Here is a 20,563-nt window from a genome sequence, read left to right as displayed (position 1 = left end):
TAGCTTTTTGCACCATTAGAAATGAGGACTAACTCCTACGCCTCTGTGACATTTATTGGGAAGTCTTGTCTTTAAATCACAATGATAAAAAGAAATTAAAATAACTTTTTGAGTACTATTTATCCTGACTGCTACAATAAGCAAGGTTAAGTTGACAAGCACATTAAAGAACTTCTACTTATGTCGTGAAGTGAATTAATGTGAATTTGTTGCAGAAGTATAAAATAGGGAAAAAATAGAAAATATAAAGATATGAAAACCACAAGAAACATTCAATCAGCAGTAAGAAAGGCTTGTGATGAGGTGTCTTAAACCAGGATGAGAGAACGCTTAGATGGAAAACATTTAGGCAAGACAAGCACTTTCAGGACAGCTTTTAGAAATCTATGGCTGCACATGTAAATCTATTAGGCAGCACTGAATTTGATTTAAAAAATATTTTCCAGCTTTATCTAGCTTGGAATTTTTTTTGTTTGTGTTTTCTGTGAAGGACAAAACATTTACAGAAAACAAAAAAAAGGTGGATTAATTGTGGTTTTTTGTTTGGAGTCTATTTTGATGTAAATTGCCTATAAAGGAATAGACTCGCCTCAGCCACGCTCCAGCTTTGAGGCCGGGAAGGAACGAAGGTGTGACACACGGGCAGGATCACACCAGAAGCTTTGGAAACCGCGTGGAGAACGGGGCTGGTGCTGCCGGGTGCTCTCCCGGGTCGGACATGGAAGGGTGTGCCTTGCACAGAGGGAGGAACAACTGCTTTAAACGCAAATACCCGCGGCAGCCCCCGGCCGCCGGCTCCGTGAGGGGGATCCGGGCCCTGTGAGGGGGATCCGGGCCCTGTGAGGGGTCCCCAGCTCTGTGAGGGGACCCCCGGCTGCGTCTCCCCGCGCTCCCGCCCCTCGCTCTGATTGGCCCCGCGCCCTCTCGCTCCTCCAATCCCAGACGCGGAATCCGTTCCCGCCCCCTCCTGATCCCGCCCACCGAAGCTGCGGCTCGGCTCCACCTTTCCGGCCGTCTCCATGGCAGTGAGGGCGGGGGGTTTCAAGACGTTCCGGAGATCATTGCGGTTGGTTGCTTTGCTTTTCGAAGCCGGCGAGGCTAAAGGTAAACTAGCTAGTGTATTTGGTATTTTACTTTTATTTCCTGACTTATTCTCCCGTAATTATACGGGATGGCACCTTTCAGAGAGATCGTAAATCCATCCTTCCCCCCTCTTTCACCAGTGGTAGGGCTCAGGCGGTGCCGGCCCCGCTGCGGCCGCGGCGCTCCCGTCCCGTGAGGGCCGCGGCTTGAGGCGGAGTGGCCGCGGGTGTGGGGTGGAGGTGCCCTGCTCGGCCCGAGGGGCTTCTCTGGGGCTGCTGGAGATGCGGGGTCTGCCCGCCGAGGTTCATTCCGGGCTGCCCCAGGCCTTGGCATCTGCCCAGCGCAGCGGTTGCCCCACGGTGCCGCGGGCGGAGGATGCTCAGGCTGGTGCCGGTTTATCGCTCCTGTTGTAAGCTATAGGCGCCCCTATAAAGCAGGCGGTACGGGCGGCGGGATGCTCTGGCTTGGCCTGTCGCAAAGAGCACGAAGTACGCTGAGTAGATGTGCTCCGTGTTAAACAAGGTGAAGCATTAGCAACAGGCCAGGCGGACAGAGGTGTTTTCAGAGCGTGATAAAACATACATCCCCAGAAGATGTGCTCCAGCGTCAGCAGAGGCCACATGTAAATCGCTGGTTTCAGAGTTAGGTGTGACACGTGATAGTGAGGAGGCCTTAACTAATATTATCTTGATCAGCTTTCCCACCCTTTTACATTATTAACACGTGACAAGTTATTTAATTTTGCTCAAAGTAAAAATGTAGTCACCTCTGAGGTGAAAAAAAAATAGCCAAAACATTTTCAGTCTTCTGAAAAGTGCTGTAGGATCTTTATTTGCATCTCCTTAATAGCTCAGGAAAAAAATCCATTAAGTTCTAAACAATCTAAACATAGTTTCCTATGAACAGGTCCCTGTATCTATGAGAAGTAGTTTACAAGTATAACTCTGTTCAGTGTAACGTGATAAAAGCCAGAAATCAGTAATACAAACAGTAAAAGACAATTTATTTAAGCACAAAGTATGTGTGTGGTTATATGCATCTGAAACTCAAGAACACTCAGTGCTGAATCTGAAACTAAAAAAAACTTGTTTTTTGTAAATTATTAGAATACAGTAGCATTTCCCTGAAACATATTGTGAACATTAGTAGTGTGAATGTAATCAAAGCAAATTGTAGCAATACCTTGTGGCAGGTTTTGTGTAGATAGCTGACATGTGGATGTAATGTGTGCAGCTTTTTAACCAGAATTGTTTACTATGTAAAGTGTACATTAATGTACATCTTTAGAAGATTTTAATTTCACTTGGCTTTCCTTTTATAGAGTATAAAACTGGGGCAAACAACTGAAGATGTCATCCTATTTGGCTCAGGAGGTTCACCTTGCTAGAAGACATGAGGAGATGTGAGTAGTGCTCTGCCTCGCAGCAGTTTGTGTTGGGTCTTGTGATATTCTCCCTCCCTGTCCACGACCCTCGGAGCCAGTGAATCTGAGCTCTGCACAGCACAGTGGTGCTTCAGCAAGGGGCTGGAGTTCCAGGAGGTGGCACTCTTCCTTCAGGAACCATGGGAATTAGCATCCTTGCCTGCCGTTTAGGGTATTTAGGTTGATGAGGCTTTTGACTTCCAATGGTGGTACTGGTTTGAGATCTCCCTTGTCAACCTGTCACTGTTAAATTCCTATTTGGGGAAGGTAATTGGATTCTCTCACTCAATGCCTCAATTATAGAGTTGCTTCTTTGTTGCCCTGTAAACTCAAATTGTAAGACAAATACAGCAGTGATTCAGGAAAATTTGCTTTTCTTGTAACAACTAGTACGTGCCAGTGAGTAAATGTACTACTGATCAAGTCACCCTAACCCACCCTGTCTTTCCTTCTTCTGGGAGATTCAGTGTTTCTCAGCACCTCAGCAATTGAGGAGTGCTGTTTGCAGTGTTATAGCTCGGTACAAGCACAGCAGGTGATGCCTGCCTGTACCTTTTCCCTCCCCCAGCACACCCACCCTGCAGCCGGCGTAATTAGCCCCATAGTTTTGAGAAAACTGGGTAAGGTAAAAAGGTTATTTTCTAGCTCCTGAGCAAAATGTTCTACCCACTTAGCAAAATGTTTTCCTTTGTAGACTGTCTCAGAGATCAGAGCTGCTACAGCAGATGGAGACTTATCTAAGAGACAAAAAGACTAAAAAGACATGGCAAACTCAAGCAGCTGATGCAGCTCATAAAAGGAATGCAGCACTTTTAAATGTAAGTTTCTGCAACTACCAGGAACCGCATCAAAATGTCATGGTTATGTAGCCTAGATAATTAAAAAAAAAAAAAAAAAAAAGAGAGAAGTGTTTGCTCTATAGTTGTCATTGGAATTCTCTTCTATACGGTTCCCTCTTCTGGAACTTGACCAAAAAGTATTAAATGACAAGTCTTTATTATCCGATGGCATCACTACCTATTTCCCGTGCCCTTCTTACAAAAGCCTCGTGGTGGCAGCTGCTACTATGTATTTTTATTTTTTTAAGCACAAGTAGTGATGTAACACATGCTAGTACATGTCTGCCTCAGAGAACTTAGGGGTCTGTCAGGACTCACAGCCCCTCTACGCTGTGGGTATGTTTGGAAATGGGCTGACCAGGCTACAGTGCTTTGGGCCAAAGGTAGGAGCTGTTCTCCTGCTGTGGCTGTGATAAGTTGTGGAAGAGGTTCTCAGTTTAATATTTTCCTCTAAAGAGGTGTAGAGTGACTTCAAGCATTTTATTTGCAAATCTGTAAAAGCAGTGTTTGGTTTTTCCATCCCTTCGTAGGGAACATTAATAATGTTCATAGCTGTTCTGCATACCTATTGTAATAGTCAGGTAAGATTTGTTTCCTAGGCAATTAAAAAGATCTAAGTTTGATGACAGAGACTGGATTACTGAAAAGCTCCTCTGGAAGCCCTAGCTCAGGCATCTGAGTTTGAAGAGATACACTTGACCACTGACATGATGCATTTGAAGAATGTGCGTTGCTTTTCCAGGAGGCAGCAGAAAACTGAACTCCCTGTGCCTTTTCTTTAAGCTTATACTTATTAAGGGTCCATAATGCATGTATTGTGTTTATTGAAAAAGTAAGTTTTACTCCAGAAAATTACAAGATTAATTTGTGTCACCAGAATTTCTTTGGCAGAGCCTGGTTCAGATTTAAAATGTTCACATTTTGGGTGGGTATAATTCTATTGCTTTAGAGTTTGTATTTAAATGGGAGGTTTATTTAGAGAGGGGAAGACAAGAAGAATAGTTAGCCAGGAATGCCTTCTTAACTATTCTGTGACAAAGATTTTTCAGCTTGTGCTGGTGAACTGGTACATTCTGAACAGAGGCAATCAAGCCCCTCTTTATTTGGTATAGTAAGTGTAGGTGCTTCAGTGAGAGGCTGAGGATAAATGGATGGTTTGGTTATTTTTTCCATAGTTCCTGCTCTGTTGATTTAGTAATTTCAGCCATTATGACTCCTATTTTCCACAGACATTTTAAGTTAGATTTTTAATTCGTGAATTTAGGGTTTCATAAATTATTTGTATTTATGACTGCATTCTCAGTTTATGTATACAGGCAAACACAATAAATGCAGAGTCTATTTCTCCATCCTGAAACCTGTATTGTAGTGGAAATAGTAACAATAGCTCAGATATATACAGAGTGTAAATATTTCTGCAGTTAAACAGATATTTGCTATCTTCTGTCACATCCTCAAAATTGTTCCTTTCAAGTGTCAAAAATGTTGGTGTTTGTACAGAAAAAAAGCAAAAACATATGTATCAAAACAAATTCTGTTGCAGGATAAAATAGCATAAATCAATTTAAATCTATTAATTTTACCCTAGTTTTAACAAGCATGCACTCCTGCAGATGCTTTTTGATAACAGAAGAAAACAGGAAAAAAAATCTATGCAGCATAATATATGAGAAGCTTGAAAACAAGACTGATTAATGTGCCAGATTCAGAATATTGTTCCTGATACCAGGCACTGTACATTTCACAGTTACCATGTGGAGAGTTGTTGATTTGGCCTACTCAAAAATACATGGACATGACGAAGTGTTATTTTTTTATTTGCATTTCTGGTTTTCTGCGTGTAAGCAAAATCAGTTGTTTTCAGTAATAGATCATAGCAAAAGCCATTTTTCTTTCTCTGTGCTAGATGGAATTTATGCACAGGAAAGATTTCAAAATTAATTTAAATTCTAATCAGTAGGAAGCAAGGAACTAACCTTTTTTTTTTTTTAATTGAAATTTTGACATTATAAGCATTTGTTCAGCATTTTAGCATAATTATCAGAGTATTTTCCTCAATGTCTTTAGAGGGAGACTGCAGATTAGGGAAATCTGTATCATTTGGTGCTTATATAATGTTGTCGTAATAAAAGCAGAAATTAGACTAGTATTTGTAATCTAATTTATGACATTTGTTTCTCAGTGATATTTCTTGTGTTTAGAAATATGTATTACTGTGCAACAGCTTGTAACATGAAATAGAAAAGAAAGAGTATGCTATATAGTAATTAGTACTGGAAAGGTAATTTAGAACAAATTTGCTTTCCTTCCCGGGCATGCAATTCCAGAATTATTTAAGTGTGATTGTGCCAGACTGATATCAATATAAGTGACAGCTGAATTTGGTCCCCTAAAAGCAATGTGTGTGTCATGCATTCCATTTTACCTCTGGGGAAGGGTCTTGAATTGTTTTTGTTCCAGTCCTTGTGGTTTTAGGGGAAGCACTGTAAGATGCTCTCTTTTTTTCAGTACTGTGACATATCAGATTAGCTGGTTTTTTTCCAAAGAAGTTTATACTGCTGATGTACTTATTTTTATATTGATGACAGGGATTTATTTTTCCTACAAACCTTACCAGTTGTGCAGACACACAAGAAGTGCCATCTAATCTTTTAGTAGTTCCAGTTATTTTCTAAAGCATACTACACCTTCCAGCAAAAATTTCTTTCACTGTCTGTCATTAAATCAGTATTCTGAATGACAATAGACTGCACAACACAAACTGGAGTGGGCAATGAAAAGACACGTCCAATATCTAGGCTATGCCAAAGTGACCTTCTCTACTAAACATATATGCACAACTGCTCTCTCCTTTCTTGCCTGAAAGACATTAATTTCCTAGCACCATAAACATTCCAGTTACTTGGCTGAGTCTATAAAGAAATAATGATTGATATTCTTCTTCCTTCCTGTTAAAACTCCTACAGTAATTAGGAAGAAGGAATCAGAAAGGAGGAAAATGCAATGGAGGAATATGTGGTGAACATTAATGAATGATCCTTTATTGAGTATGGTTTGTTGTGGGGATAACTTCTCCAGACTTGGCCTGAGCCATTCTGATAAAAGCTTCATTTGGTGCTGTTTGTGTGTGTCTGTTCTAAGTATGTGCAGCAGAGAAATTCCTTGCTTAAGTCACTTAAATTTGTGTTGACCTCTGTTACTTTAACATTGTGATTTCAAATGGCATATGTCCTTTTTCCTATTCCCTCTATATGTTTATCCCATTAGTCTTTTCCTACCTGAGAAGGGGAAGCCATTTGCCGCTTCTGAGAATTTGGATAAATCTGAGAATTAGTTTACTCTTTCTCAGACATCTTTTAGCTCCCTACAGTGGTATGGATTTTGCTGTAGAAAGGGGAGGAGCAATTTTACTTGGATTAGGTTTATAATTTTGTACAAAAGAATACTGTAAAAGGAATTAATGAAATAAAATAAGATGAACACCAAATTGAACAATCTGAGTATGTGTCACTTAGTTAAACTTTAGCTGGTTTTTTGCTCTTATTAATCATACTCTGCTGAACTAAACTTGAGTTGAACACTGTTTACTTATTGATGTATTCAGACTGGCTATTATTCAATACGAGTAATCGTGTTTGGTCTCTCTTGTGGATGTGCTCCTCCAGAATCTCACTCTTCTTTTCAGCAGCAGTGGTGGTGAATATTTGGGAAGTCCCTTTGGGGAATTTCCTCTCTCATTTAGTTTTTCTGTTGTACTCTTCACACCCGCTCTCTGCTCCCAACTCTGCCATCTGCTATACTTTCTTTCCCCCTCCACTCTGTTCAGCTTTGGCTTCTTCACACCCCACTCCCACGTCCCTTTCTGTCTCTCTTCATCTGCCCACCACTCAATCTCTTCAATGTTTGGGTATGGAACTAAGCCCACAAGAACAGGTCAGAACTTTAAAGGGGGAGGGTGGTTAGTTTGGGGGCATGCTTTGGATTTGTTTGATGCTGTTGATTTTTTTTGGTTGTTTCTTTTTTGAAAGATTTATTTGGGCCTCTGTGAATCCAGCACACATCCACTGGACAAGCAGAAACCTAAATACTGATTTTTTTTTTTTTTTAAGAAAACTATGTGAGGTGCATTGTCATCCAAGCTTGTCTGGTGAACAGCTTGCTGCAGTTCTACATTTATGTGCACATGTTATGCATGCATATTAGCAAGTCATCTTTGTCTTGAGATGTAAAGATCTTGCACATAATTTGCCTAGTTACTTTACAGTTACAGTAGCTAGAATACATACTTTAGTCTTATGCAGCACAGAGAAAGATCTTCTGTTCCCCTCTATTTCCTTAAGTTTTATACAACAGAGTTTAACTATTTACCCTGGTGTCCAGAGAGAATAGCAGTGTTTACAGCAAAAGTCTTACTTGGTTGTAAAATGTACTCTTGTATAAAAAAGGTGCAGCAAACACATTTAGCAGCTGTAGGGGATTAGTCTAAGTAGTACAAGTTGTATTTCAGAGTGACTAAACAAATATTTGAACTTCAGTGTTAATTTTTGATTGCTGTTTAGCTGTAATGAGTTTATTTAGTTAATTTAAATGTCTTTATATGTGTATTTGTCTTTTAAAATTCCCAGTGCTTGTTATTAAAATTTACTTTGCTTGTGTTTTAGGATATAGAAGCAGCAGAAAAAAGGCTGCAAGAAAGAACATGTTTACTTCCACACTCTGATACTGTTAAGTTAGAAGTAAGTCCTAGAACTCTGTCTTTTCATTTGTTTTCATTTGCTTTTTACCAAATATTTTTCTTTTATTTTTCCCTGAAGCGTGTTCTTAAAGTGAAAATAATTGATTTTAAAATCCAGTGACTGGTATAGCCAAAGGCCTGTGTACTGTGTAGCAAGCTGAACCTAAATTCTGGGACAAGGTCCCTAGATTCTGGAGCATTCTGGTGGAAATATTTAGCAGCCTTTAGCAGCCTATACAAATTTCTATTTAAAAATGAAGTCAAATATAGAAAATCAATATTGTGAATATTAGATGATTACTGTGTTTACTATATCAGAGCTATTTGGATTATTTTATATGGTCATCCCGTTCTCAGTTTACCACAGATTGTCATCTTTACATTTCAGGGTCAGCAGTTTATCAGCACGAACAGAGAAAATTTCACATCAATTATTTTAGAGTTGTATGGAAGCTTATGAAAAGTACTGCAGCAGGAACACTCGGGTTCTTTTTTTTTCTTCTCAGCCTGCAGTCCCTAAAGCATTACTTCAAGATAAAAATTTTGAGCAGATTCCCATCTGTTTCCTGCCCCAGTGGTTTGTGTTTGTGTTGTGTGCTGTGTGTGGCTTGGTTCCCAAAGGCACAGGAGCAGAGTGTCCCGTGCTGGTTTGAGTGCCGGGGCTCTGTCAGAGCAGGGCGAGGGGCCAGGTTTCAGCACTGTCAGCTGTGAAGAGAGGTGTATTGTACCTCAGCTTCACACCTGCTGGGCAAGTGTTGGCATGCTTAGGCTATTACTTAAAGGAGAGGCATCACTTCTTGTTCTGGTTACTGTTCAAAGTTTTCATCTGTCAGTGCATTTTGTAAATAGCCTACTGTGGCTGTGACAGGTGTACACTGGGTGTGCCCCTTCTGTGGCTTTTGTATTATTTTTAGACATCTTTAGGCAAAAGGGTACATCCTTTCCTGAAGACTTGTACGTTTTGAATGATGCTAAGGAAGATGCCAACCTACTAATATTAAACATTAAACCTGTCTTGACTGTGTTCAGAAGTAGTTTTAGACTCTTCAGTGACTTTAGAGACACCTTTCGAGTTGTTTGGGTCAGTTAGTCAATGGTAGGTGTGAAGCTGCTCATCAAGCAAAGTCAGCACAAATTGGAGGCTGCAGAGCCTTTGCTCGTGGCTGCAGTATCTCTGCACTCTGCAGCAGTGGTGAAATTTTGGAGAGAACAGAGTTACTATTTGAAGGAGAAGATCCTATTTCAGCTTCTTTTTTTTTTTTATGCTTCTAGAGAAGAGTGCTATAAATAGTGGAAAAAGAAAACTTTCTTTCATGGTACAAAATCCTTGTGCATGCTTTGTTCCAAAACACTTCTGAGCATATTTCACTCAGCCATATATGTGTCTGTATTAATATACTCTGAAAGTTATGGCTATAATGGATCCCCAGCTTGCTGAGTCGGAGTAGTTTTGTGTGACAGCACATATGCTTGTCAAAAAAGATTCTTTGAGTAAATCTGTTGAAGAAAATATTTTTGTAAACCTGCAAGAGCCATAGTTATATCTGAGTTACATGTAAGGATCAAAATGATTAGCCAGGAATCTAATACTGTGCAGGGAGATCTTCAGTTTTATGCTGCACTTCTCCTTCATTATATACTTAAGTAAAGAAAAAATGATCACTACATATGCATCATAACTGTTTTCTACTGCAAAATTACAATTTTCTGAATGGGCATCAATGGCAATAAGTATTTACAAATGTGGATGGATTAAAGTGCTATCTTAGCACAGTTCTTAGATCATGTTATTTTGTGGGGAAAAAATGATACCTGGTACTTAAAATTTTCCTAAAAATCCTACAAACAACAGTTATCCTTAGGATACCAACACAAAAAGGATGAATACTTAATAACACAGATAAAGAATATATTCATTACTCAGGCACAGTGTGAAACAAGAGGAAGGGTTAGATGATCCACAGTGATTCTCCTAGACCACTCGCTAAATATGCATCACCTTTTTATTATTATTTTAAGTTGTGATCCAAATACTGGATATGATTGCTTCATCAGTGAACTATCAAGTCTAAAATTTTACTCTAATATTTTGAACTATAGTTCTAAAATACTGTAAACTTTTCTAGAATATTCAATTTACATTGGTAAAGGGGCAGCCTTCATTTCTAACATTTTTTCCACTGCAAAATGAAATTGCAGTAACATACGTACTTAAATATATAAGCTGCTTTTGGAAAAGTATATAGTCATGGAAAATAGTTTATTAAAGGTACTGTAAGGTCTAAACTGATGTGTTGCTTACCACAAGAGGGCACATTCAGTCACTTCACAGTTTGTCCTGCAGAATGAAATATTTCCAAGCTGATATTTTGTATCATACAAGAATTAAAATTTCATATGTTAAGTATGTTGTTCCTTTCTGAATTGCTTTACACTTAAAGTAAGATTTAATAATGCATTGCATTTCTATATTGTTTTAAACTGGCTGACACAAATTTTGAAATTAAGTTTATTTTTTCTTATATCTTTCTCAGACTCTCTATTGGGCATCAATAAAAGAATCTCTTCCCAAGTGGGAAGACTTTCTTTTAGGAAGAGCAGAAGTTCCTATTGGCTTTAAGAAAATGAAAGCTACAAAGCAGAGCATAAACTACCCTGAAGAAGATTCACAAAAATAAACATTTTGGTTTCGTTCTGTTTTGTAATTTAGTACTTAAACAGAGAAGATCATCCAGATCGGGCAACAGAATATCATGCCATTAAACTGAAATGTAAATAATTTAAATGAAAAATAATTATATAGGATAATTTTATTCCATTGTTGCATTGTGTACAATTCCTTATTTTTATTCTGTACTAGAGAAGCAATCCTCAAATGGACTTTTAGGATCAAGAATGAGAAACATTGGTGTATAGATTTCCACTGAGGCAATTGGGTTTTCAGTGTGAGAAGAGTTTTTATGTTATTTTTAATCCTCTGCTTCTACATATAAGTGCGATAAGTAAAGACAGATTCTTGCATTATCTTTCTTCGCTTCAGTCATCTGTGCTGCATGCCTGCTCGTGGATGAGGCAGAAAGGAAGAATTTACTGTTAGCAGAAAAGGCAGACTGTGCATCAGAGTAGCCTTGGTTTAGCACCAGGAATCTGTGCAAAAGCCTCCACGAGAGTGGTTGTAGAAGGAACAAACTTGAATTTCTGCATCTTGTTTTCCCTGGTTTTTTTGTCATTGCCACTTTCATCACTCATACACCTCACTCCAGGCAGCGTTTCCCAACCTCCTTCTGCCTACATTGTATTTGTTGTCTAACAGGTGGGCAAACAAACCTCTAGGGCTTTTTGCTACTCTTAGGCTGCTCTTAATTCTGTTTTCTTTCTGCTGATATCATCTACAAGTGATAACTTTTTCTGAGGCATGAAAAGTTTGAAAGAAGCAAACTGAGAGGTAACTGGCTGTGGCTGTCCAAAAACAAAGTATATACCGAAGTTGAAGATAAAATATTTTAATTTTCAGCCATTGAACAGCTTCCCAGTTTCCTCCTACAGAGGTGCAGTATCAGTGAGTTTTAATTGTACTGAACTAACTTGGTATGAAAAATTCACTGGTACAGAACTTCTAAAAGTGTCAGTTCAGTGGAAGATCCTTTCTGGTGTGTGACATGGCCTGCAGAAAGTTTATCTTTCCTGAGCAAAAGAAGCCAACAAAATATTTAAAATATTAATTTATTTTATTGTTAAGAACCTGGACTTGAATCAATATACTGTTAAAATCTAATCTCTTGCAACAACATCATTCCACCCTCAATCTGGAAGTAGTGGGGGGAAAAAAGTGCCTCTGCTAGTGTCTGAGGGTATGAAAATGTAATGATTGCAAATATTACTAGTCTACTAGTTATCTGAGCTATGCATCTTCAGACTATATAGAGATTCCACTATTCAAAAAACATTATATCCCTATGCATCATGAAGAATCACTGACACAATAAAATCAAAACTTCAGGTGCAATATAAAATTGTTGTATATTTTCCACTGAAATATTAGGAGTTCATTTTAAACTTTTTCTATTGAAGTGTCCATTAAACTGATAACTTTTTACAGAAACTGCCATCTTAGAATTATCCTGTTGAGTGGGTGTTGGTGTTTGTAACAATAACGTTGTTTTCATAATATGTGATGGCAGATTAGCACGCTTCTCTGCAGTGTTGTTAACAGTTGTAATTAAGGAATAAACAGTAAAGGGTGTCAGTCCGATGACAATTTCATCTATAGTGTCACAATACAAAATGTCACAAAATATTAGAACTGTTATATAACTACAAAAATATCAAATTAGGCTTTCATCTTACAAGCTGAGAGCTTAAAAAAAACTTGGCATAGAGACCATTGCAATTTTATACCTACTCAGTGTTCTGTCACAAAGACAACTTGGTAATATTTTCTTCTGTAAACTCACAATGTGATTCTCAATCTAATTTAGTGGGAATGTGTATGGATCTTACAGTAGTAGAGCTCACATTTATAAAGCAAATAATTGGAACTGGTTGAGCACACAAGAAGGGAAAACTACATGATACTCAGAAGGAAGGGATGGATGAGCAGTTAGTTATTAACAAAGAGGACCTATCCTGTTCTTTGTGTCCAAAAGGAAATCACTTCAACAAAAATCTCTGCCCCTAAGTACTTTATACATGCAAATAACCTGAGTCTTTATCTCTCCCACCTCTGCCTAACCCCTGGAACACAGTGCAGATGCTCAGGCTCTCCTTGCCCTGGTGATTTCCCCTGGAAGGAGATCTGGGGGTGTGGACATCGAGTGCATGGCAGCTCCTTGGGTGAGAATTTGGCAACGTGCATGAAAGGCACCTGCAAGCAGGGTTAGAGTAGTTACTGTGCTGCAGTTCGGTACTCACACAGCGTGCATGAGAGTAAAATTAAATTCTCTTCAAAGAAGCAATTTAATTTGATTTCCTGTAGCATCACTTTAGAAGCAATAGGACAAACTCACCACACCCCCCAAAAAAAAAAAAAACAAAAAAAAAAACCCAAACAAACAACAAAAAAAAAAAAAAAAGGAGAAAACTTGTTACTCTGTAGGCTTGGCTTGCTGCTTGCTCTTTTGTGTTACTATATATATATATATATAGTATATGTATATATAAGGTGTGGTGGTCCTAGAGGCCTGTTGCTTATTGTGCTTTTCTGATAGGTGGGGGGCAGCAATTGAGAAAAGAGCAGTGAGAAAACCCAAAGGTTTTCCTGTTTGTAAATTAATCTTGTAGTATCTTGCAAGAAGAAATAATTAATCATACTTTTCTAGGTTAATGCACAGATGAGTAACCCCAATACTAACCCAGGAGCACAGCCTGTTCACCCATCTTGTCACCTCTACCATCACATTCCCAAGCTTTTTGCTTTCTCAGTTATTCTGGCTGTGGGGGCAGGAGCAGAAGGCAAGGCATGTTACTTTTCCCTAGCATAAGAAATTTCTTACTCTGCAGAATCTTTCACAAGCCTATTAATTTAATTTGAGAGTACAGTTGAAATAGTAAATTGGTTTAGATGCATATCTGACACTATGATTGTATTAATACTCTTGATTGTACTTATTCAGGGTCATATTTCAATAGAAGTTGGGAGCTAATTTTTAGGCTGAGCTTATAGTTCTTAATTTCTGTCTTTTTCATTCACACATAGAGCAGGTTGGGGATGTAGATGCTCAGTTTGAGTTTGCTGGTAGTGAAAAATAAGAAAACCGAATTTAAAATGGAATGTACTTTTAGAGGTTATATCTGAAAGAAAACATTATTTACTCCATAATGGTAATTTTCATAATATTTTAATACTTGTGTTCAGATACAACTTGACCTTAAATATCACCCCAAATGCAAGCTGTTTTAACATATTTGTAATGCTAAGGTCTTCATTACTGTGATATTCTGTTTGCTCAAGGATTATAATCCATGGATATACTGTGTTATAGTTGAAATAAAGCTTTGATCAGTGTTGCATTCCATGGGTGAGTTGGATGTAAGTTGTTGCCTGCTGCAGCCAAGTGTGAGCAGCGAGTAGGCCAGTGATAAATACTTTGCTTAGGTATGGTGTTTGTTTTCCTCTGACTCTGATATGAAATATTAATCTGCTCAGTGAAGATTAAAATCTCAGAAGTTTACTGATAAAAAATCCAAATGTAATGAATCCCAGATATCCCAGATATATTATTTTCATTCTACCTATTGTTTCATAATGTGTGAGCTAAATTACTTCAGATATGTGATTACTAGAAAGATGTAGATATAGATACTTAAACCCTTGCTAAGGAAACAGGTGGGGGAAATGGTTCTTTAGTATATCCTCCTGCTGTGTGAAACTCTTTGTCTTTGCTATAAATAGGGTGATTTAATTTGGGAATTTGCTACTCCTTTTAAACACAGTTAAAACAGCTCTTGAAAATGCGCTAAGCTGTACCCGCTGTGTTTGTAGCGGTCCAGTTGTAGCTTTTGCATTTGACTTACTTTGAATACGTGTGTTTTTAACGCATACGCATAGAAAGTATGCTCACTTCTTCCCGTAAGTTTTATCGCTGTGATGATAATCTTAAAAATAAATGTGTGGTGTTCTTTCTCCTCACTCTCAGTCGTATCACCTACCAGAAAGCCCTAATAAGCAACAAAATAGTGTGAGACAGTATTTACATCACACTTTTGAAACAGATTCGAGCAGAACCAGCTGCTGTAAGATTATTTTACAAATCTATTGTAAATTAATAAAAGGGGAAAATTGCCTTCCTTTAGGTAAATTACAGTCTCCTTTACTAATTATCGTAGCTTGAAGCCGCAGTAAATAAGTACCTGCCTCACTGCGGTGAATGGGAAATGAGAAATGTAATTTTGGTAACCAGACTTGCCTTTCTTTACCCATTTAGTTCGTCTGTGTTCCAATAGCTTCATTCACGGAGCTCTGGCTGTTGCTCAGTCAAAGCTTCCGGAGGATAATGTGTTCAAAGTGAAGCACATGCCGGCAGCTTTGTTCAGCGCCGGCGAACCTGCGCGCTGCGCTCCGCGCCCCGCCGGAGCGGGCTGTGCCCGGGGGCAGCGCTGCTTCGAGCCGGGGAAACGCCGAGCCAAGCGCCTGTGGGAACGGGAGAAGGGAGGGGACGAAGCAAACCCCAACAAACCAAACCCCGTTTCTCGGCGGGCTCCCGGTGTGGGATGAGCCGCTGTGGCGCAGGGGAGGACAGCCGGTGCCGCTCGGTCGTGATCGGGGCGCGGGGACCGCGCGTCCGGGAGCGGTGCGCTGGGAGAGGGAGCAGGGAGCGCCTTGTGTGTGTGTCCTCCCTCACGCAACGGCGCCGAGATTCCTCGGAAAGCTCTGGGCACTGGGTTTGATTCCTTGGAAACGCTCGTAATAATAATGTTAAGGGTAAAAAACGTATTCGTAAATCCCTAGGAAAAAGGCTTGTCTATGTGACCCAAAGTGCCACGGTCCCCAGACAGCTGGAATCTGTGTTTGAAGGGTGCTTAAACTACTGCAGCCGCTTTGCTCTATTTCTCGGACGTTTCTTTGTATTAAGTTTCCGGGTACACCTGGCTTTTTCCTCTATAATTAGCTTTCTTTTGCTGGATTCATTGATAGATACGATAATCCAGTGTTGGTAATATCTCAATTCATTAACATAATGAATCAGAAGGGAGAGGCTGATAATAAATCAGAAAGCTTCTATTTATGTGAAATATCTTGGCAACTGGCAGCAGTGAGAAGACAGTAGAAGGAGTATCAGACAGTTAACGGGACCTCGGGAAGGCGGCTGCAGGTCTCAGGTGCTCTCTGCCGTTTAAACGCCTGAGCCCTTCACAGGACAATCGTGTCCATTGCAGTGGCGCTGATGTGGGAAAATACCTGGCTCCGTGGCCTCGGTCTCCCAGGTGGTTCAAAGCGCCCATCCCCGTTGTGTCTGGGCTCCTGGCCGCCGCTGGCAGAGCAGCCCCGCGGGCTCGGACAGGGGTTGCCACTGCCCCCCACCACTGCTGTGGCCCCGTTTGTGCGCTTTGCCCGCGGGCTGGGGCGGCCCGGAGGGGGCCGGGGATGCTCCGAGAGGCTCCGCGAGGAGCCGGGAGAGAAGTGGGTCCAGCGAGGTGACCACTCCTTGTCCCATGGGCTGGGAGTACTTCCGCTCCCGGATCAGATCTCTTTTAAGTTTGTCGTCAGCCTGCTTCTTCTGCCAACGCAGAAGACAGCAAAGATCAAATATTTGTAGAAGTCAAGTTTTGTGTTGTTTCGGGCTTATATACCCAGAATTCTGCGAGTGGACTTTTTCTGTGGTCTGTGTCTTGGCAGCATTTTGTCCCCACTGGGGACAAAAAAGTGCTTCGGTGACTAAATACGCTCTTTGAAGCAGAGTTTAACTCAGTGGTGACTTGAAGCACCCGCACTGAACGGCCACTTGTACTCCGTGGAGAGCACGCCCGAGGCTCCCTGAGGGTTGAGCCACATGGCCCAGCTGCAGCTTCAACACCTTACGAGGAGAAGCGGCCCGTGAAACAGAGAGCACAGAAATCTAAATGTACCCTTTTCCTTTTTTTTTTTTTTTTTTTTTTAATTGAGGGCACGTGTTGCCCATAATTCAATCAATTAAGCAATTGCAGTAAATCAGTGAGATAAATACAAATAACACGAGGCTACGGCTTTGAGCTAGGCGGGGTTAGCAATAGGAATAGGCTAGGAGTGGGGTTAAAAGCTGGGACAGCGTCACCTGGAGAATCAGGATGTGTGGTAGAAACCAGCTGGTAAGAGCATTTCCCCCTCCCCCTTATGAGTCTTCTCTAAGGTCCCTTGGTGACGGTGTTGGCCAGCACAGCGCTGTACCTGTGACTGGGATGCTGAGAAGGTGGGGAGGAAGGCAGAAGGGGGAGGTGGGAGGGTGACTGGTTAGAGCAAAGCTGGCTGTGGTGTGAGGGCTGAGAGCAGGAGCCCTCAGGAGAGGAAGGCCATGGTGTGACCGCGGTAACTGCTCCAGGATCGCGGTCCAAGGGGTGGATGGATGCCTTTTGCTGCTGGTGGCCCCCTCGGCCTGCACAGCCCCAGGGTCCACCTGTCCCTTGCAATCTCACCTGCATGTGGTTCTCAATGGGTCTAAAGTAGCTGGGCAGGTAGGCTGAAGCCCTCGCTGTGGCCGCTGTGGGTCCCGGCTGGAGGGAATGCCTCCCCTGGGACCCGCCGTGCCATCTTTTCCCTCAGGTGCCGGGGCAGCTGCCTCTTAGACCCTGAGTCTCTCCACAGAGCTCGCCTGTGGATGGCAATGCAGCCCCGGCTCTCTGGGGGCATCCAGGGTACAAATCTGGAGGGGTTAGAGGGGACCTGAGGGGGTGTTGGGGGAGTGGGCAGGAGCCACACCATGAGGGCTGGGGAAGAAGCGCAAGGGCTGCCCGCAAGAGCCTAAAAGAGCAGAAGTGCCCTGATCACAACCCTAGGAGGGTGAGGCCCATGAAACCCATCCCTGGAGGGGACCCTTGTGGACGGCACACAGGGGTGAGCTGGCACAGTCGAGGCCCAGCAGGCTTACTTAAAAATCATGCAAATACTTCCGTAAAACGGCTTAAAGCGGCAGAAGGACAAGTCCTACGGGCACCTGGGCGTCCCGGGGGACACGGCGGTTTGGGAAAGGCATGCGTCAATTTAGCCCTGGTGTTGACTTAAGCGAAAGTACTAAGCCATTCCTAAACCTAAGTCAATACAGACTTAAGCCAAAATTGTTATTAACGAGCTCTAATCTGATTTAAGAGCCTCCGAGCGAGCCGTGTCTACAGGACGCGCGTTGCCTTGCGCTGCGCTCCGCGGTGCCCGGTCCCGGGGGGGCGCAGCCGGAGCAGCGGGAGGGGTCGGGCTAATGCAGCCCCGGGGAGGAGGAAGGCGGGATTCGGGGAGAGCCGGGCCGCCGTGATTTGGGCTGACCGGTGAGCTCCCTCCGCGGGATAACTTCTTAAAACTGTACCCAGTTCGGCTGCTCTGGGGCGATGGGGTCTGTGCAAGCGCCTCCGGGCCGGGGCTGCCGGGACCCCTCTGCCGTGCCCGCCCGGGGGTAGTGCCGAGCGCCAGCGGCTCCGCTCGCTCGGAGAGGGACATGCCAGTGCATTTCTTCCCCCGTCCCAATGGGGCAGTTGAGCCCTCCACTCCACCCCTCACTGGGGGCCTTTCTTTTCTTCCCCACCAGCTTTGAGCAGCGCTGTTTCAGATTGGCCTTTTTATGTTTGATATAAAGAATAGTTGTTGGCCAATTCCATCTTTTCATCGCTGCTCTCCAGGCCCGGGTCCAAGCGGCTTGTCAGATGCTCATTAACTCCCCCTTTGGCTCTTTCCAGTGTGTCTCCTAAGCTCATTGTGCCAAGAACTAGCGCTTCTTTCTCTTTACATGGCTCCCTTTCTCTGCTCCATCAGGGAGACAAATTACTTTCCAAAAGGGATCGCCAGGGATGGTTTAATGAGAATTTCTCCAGCGCTGGCCGTGGAAATCAATGTAGTTAACATTCGGTGCACTTAATTGGACTTTTCTCTTCTGCCTCCTTCAAAAAAACTCTGAAGCTATCCTGTTAATCTCTCATTTGTAATCAATTGTGTTGACTAAACAAAAGTCTAGGTCGTCCTTTCTTCCTGTCCCAGACAATCCTTTGTTGCCTCTAAATGCCTCATTCTTGAGTGCTCCTGGTCGTGTAGATGGGTCCGATTTTTGACAGTTCATTATTGCGCTTTTGTCCATTTAATCTCCCTCGCTGTGTTTTGCATGTGCATGCCTTAATGAGCTCCGTTGGCAATTAACATGTTTCTAGCAGCAAACTGGTTGCTCAGACGTTTGGAGAGCGGAGTGCAGGGAAAAGGGCAACGCAGCTGCCTGTAGGTTGGTCGCTTCCCGGTACCCGGCGCGGTGCCGGGACGCACCTGGGAGCCGCCCGGTGCCGGGGAAGCGCCGGGCCGGGCCGGGCGGGCCGAGGGGGAAGCACGGAGGCGCTGGCACGTCTCTCTCTGGGCAGAGGCACCTCTAACCCTCCCCCCCGAGGCACCGGCACCGCTCAATCTGTTGTGTGCGCGGCTGCGGCGCCGGGAAAGGGGTTTTTGTGCGGGTTTTGTGTTATTGAGGCTTGCTGGCAAGAGTGCCGAAGTGTGAGCAGTCGTGGACAGCAGAAACATCTTGTGAGGGAGAAGATAATTGGAGTCTCTGGCGTGTGTGTGTCTGACAGAGCCGCCCCTCCCCCGTGATCTGCGGCTTGTGTGTGCCGGGATCCGGGCGAGAGCCGGGGGGGGTCCGGGGCCGGCCGGTGGCGAGCGCGGTGCCGCGGCCCCTTCCCGGTACGTCCGAGATCGGGGGAAGCCGGAGCGCCAGCCGGTCCGGGGAGGGCTTCCCACCGCCCCCCAGCAAAGGGCCAGGTGACCAAACCCACCAGCGGCGGCGGACACGGCACTTCAGGGTGCCCCCAAAATGCCCTTAGCCGTGACGGGGATGCCGCCCTCTGCCCAGACGGCTCTGTAAACAACGCCGCTTTTTATAAAAAACGCGATAAGAACGCACTGCCTTAATTCCCTTCTTGGGAGTGGGTTTCGCACTGCTCTCGCCCATCAGGAGAGCTGAGGAAGCAGCCTGCGCGCTGTCTGTGGTGCCCGCAGCCGCGCCTGGCTCCCGCTTTCGGCTCCCGGCTGGCAGCCCAGACCTCCTCCCGGCGCCCGAGGTGCGGAGGAAGCGGCGCTTCCCCCGGACCTGGCAGCGGGAGACACCCCTCGAGATGCGCACACCCCGTTCCCGTCCTCCGGGCCCTCGTCCTGCCATGGCCTCCCCCGGCACAGTGTCCCCACAGAGGGAGGGGGTCCTCCCGCTGTCCCCGGCCCGTGGGTTGTCCCGCCCCGTCTGTCGCCAGGCTCGGCTCCCGCCTGCCGGGGGTTGAGCCGCAGCCCCTTCACTTGCGGGACCGTCTTCCCCTGGCAGGGTTTCCGGAGCCGTGACTGATCGGTGTCGGGGTTTGCATTTTTTTTTTCCTTTTAAAAATTTTCCTTTTAACCTAAAACTCTCCCAGGTGGGTTTTTTGGTTTTGTTGGGTTTTTTTGGTGGTTTTTTTTTTGTAAATTTGGTCGTGATCCTTGCCCGCTGCCGGGATCACTGGACATTCTTTTTCGCTCCTCAAACCGTCAAAACGCTGTTTCACACACTGGAAAATGCAAACCCCGAGAAACTCTAAAATCGCCCCGTCTCTACAGCAGGAGCGCGGGGCCCGGAGCCCCGGCCCCAGCCCCAGTCCCCAGCCCGCTCCTTGGAGAACATCGCAGCCTAATAATGAATCCAGAAACCCGGAGCGAGGGATTGACTCCCGTTCCTGCGCTCGGCGGCGAGCTGTGCTCGTCCTCGCCTCCCTCTATTTAACCACTCAATTAAGCGGAGAAAGGTGAGCTCCCCATTACGCCGTCCCCAGGCATTTCGGTGCCTCTCTCGTTCCCCTCTTCAT

The 20,563-nt window shown here is 43.7% G+C and overlaps 1 protein-coding gene across 4 annotated transcripts; it reads left to right on the top strand.

Moving 5' to 3' along the window:
* Window positions 1-956: 956 nt before the first annotated feature.
* CEP15 (centrosomal protein 15) lies at window positions 957-14,094 on the top strand. Of its 4 annotated transcripts, none has more exons than XM_004176941.6 (5): window positions 957-1,104; window positions 2,405-2,485; window positions 3,201-3,324; window positions 8,007-8,081; window positions 10,615-14,094. In XM_004176941.6, exons 2-5 carry the CDS (start codon window positions 2,433-2,435, stop codon window positions 10,756-10,758), a joined length of 396 nt encoding a protein of 131 aa, XP_004176989.2. In that variant the 5' UTR covers window positions 957-1,104; window positions 2,405-2,432; the 3' UTR covers window positions 10,759-14,094. The 4 variants fall into 4 exon arrangements, with proteins under 4 accessions (XP_004176989.2, XP_072790822.1, XP_072790821.1 ...); XM_072934721.1 differs by lacking the exon at window positions 957-1,104 and adding an exon at window positions 1,224-1,466; XM_072934720.1 differs by lacking the exon at window positions 957-1,104 and adding an exon at window positions 1,224-1,492.
* Window positions 14,095-20,563: the final 6,469 nt, after the last annotated feature.

Source organism: Taeniopygia guttata, chromosome 12 (assembly GCF_048771995.1).
Source record: "Taeniopygia guttata chromosome 12, bTaeGut7.mat, whole genome shotgun sequence".
Classification (NCBI taxonomy): domain Eukaryota; kingdom Metazoa; phylum Chordata; class Aves; order Passeriformes; family Estrildidae; genus Taeniopygia; species Taeniopygia guttata.
The sequence above is the reverse complement of the archived record's forward strand: the minus strand, read 5'-3'. Positions and strand labels throughout refer to the sequence as shown.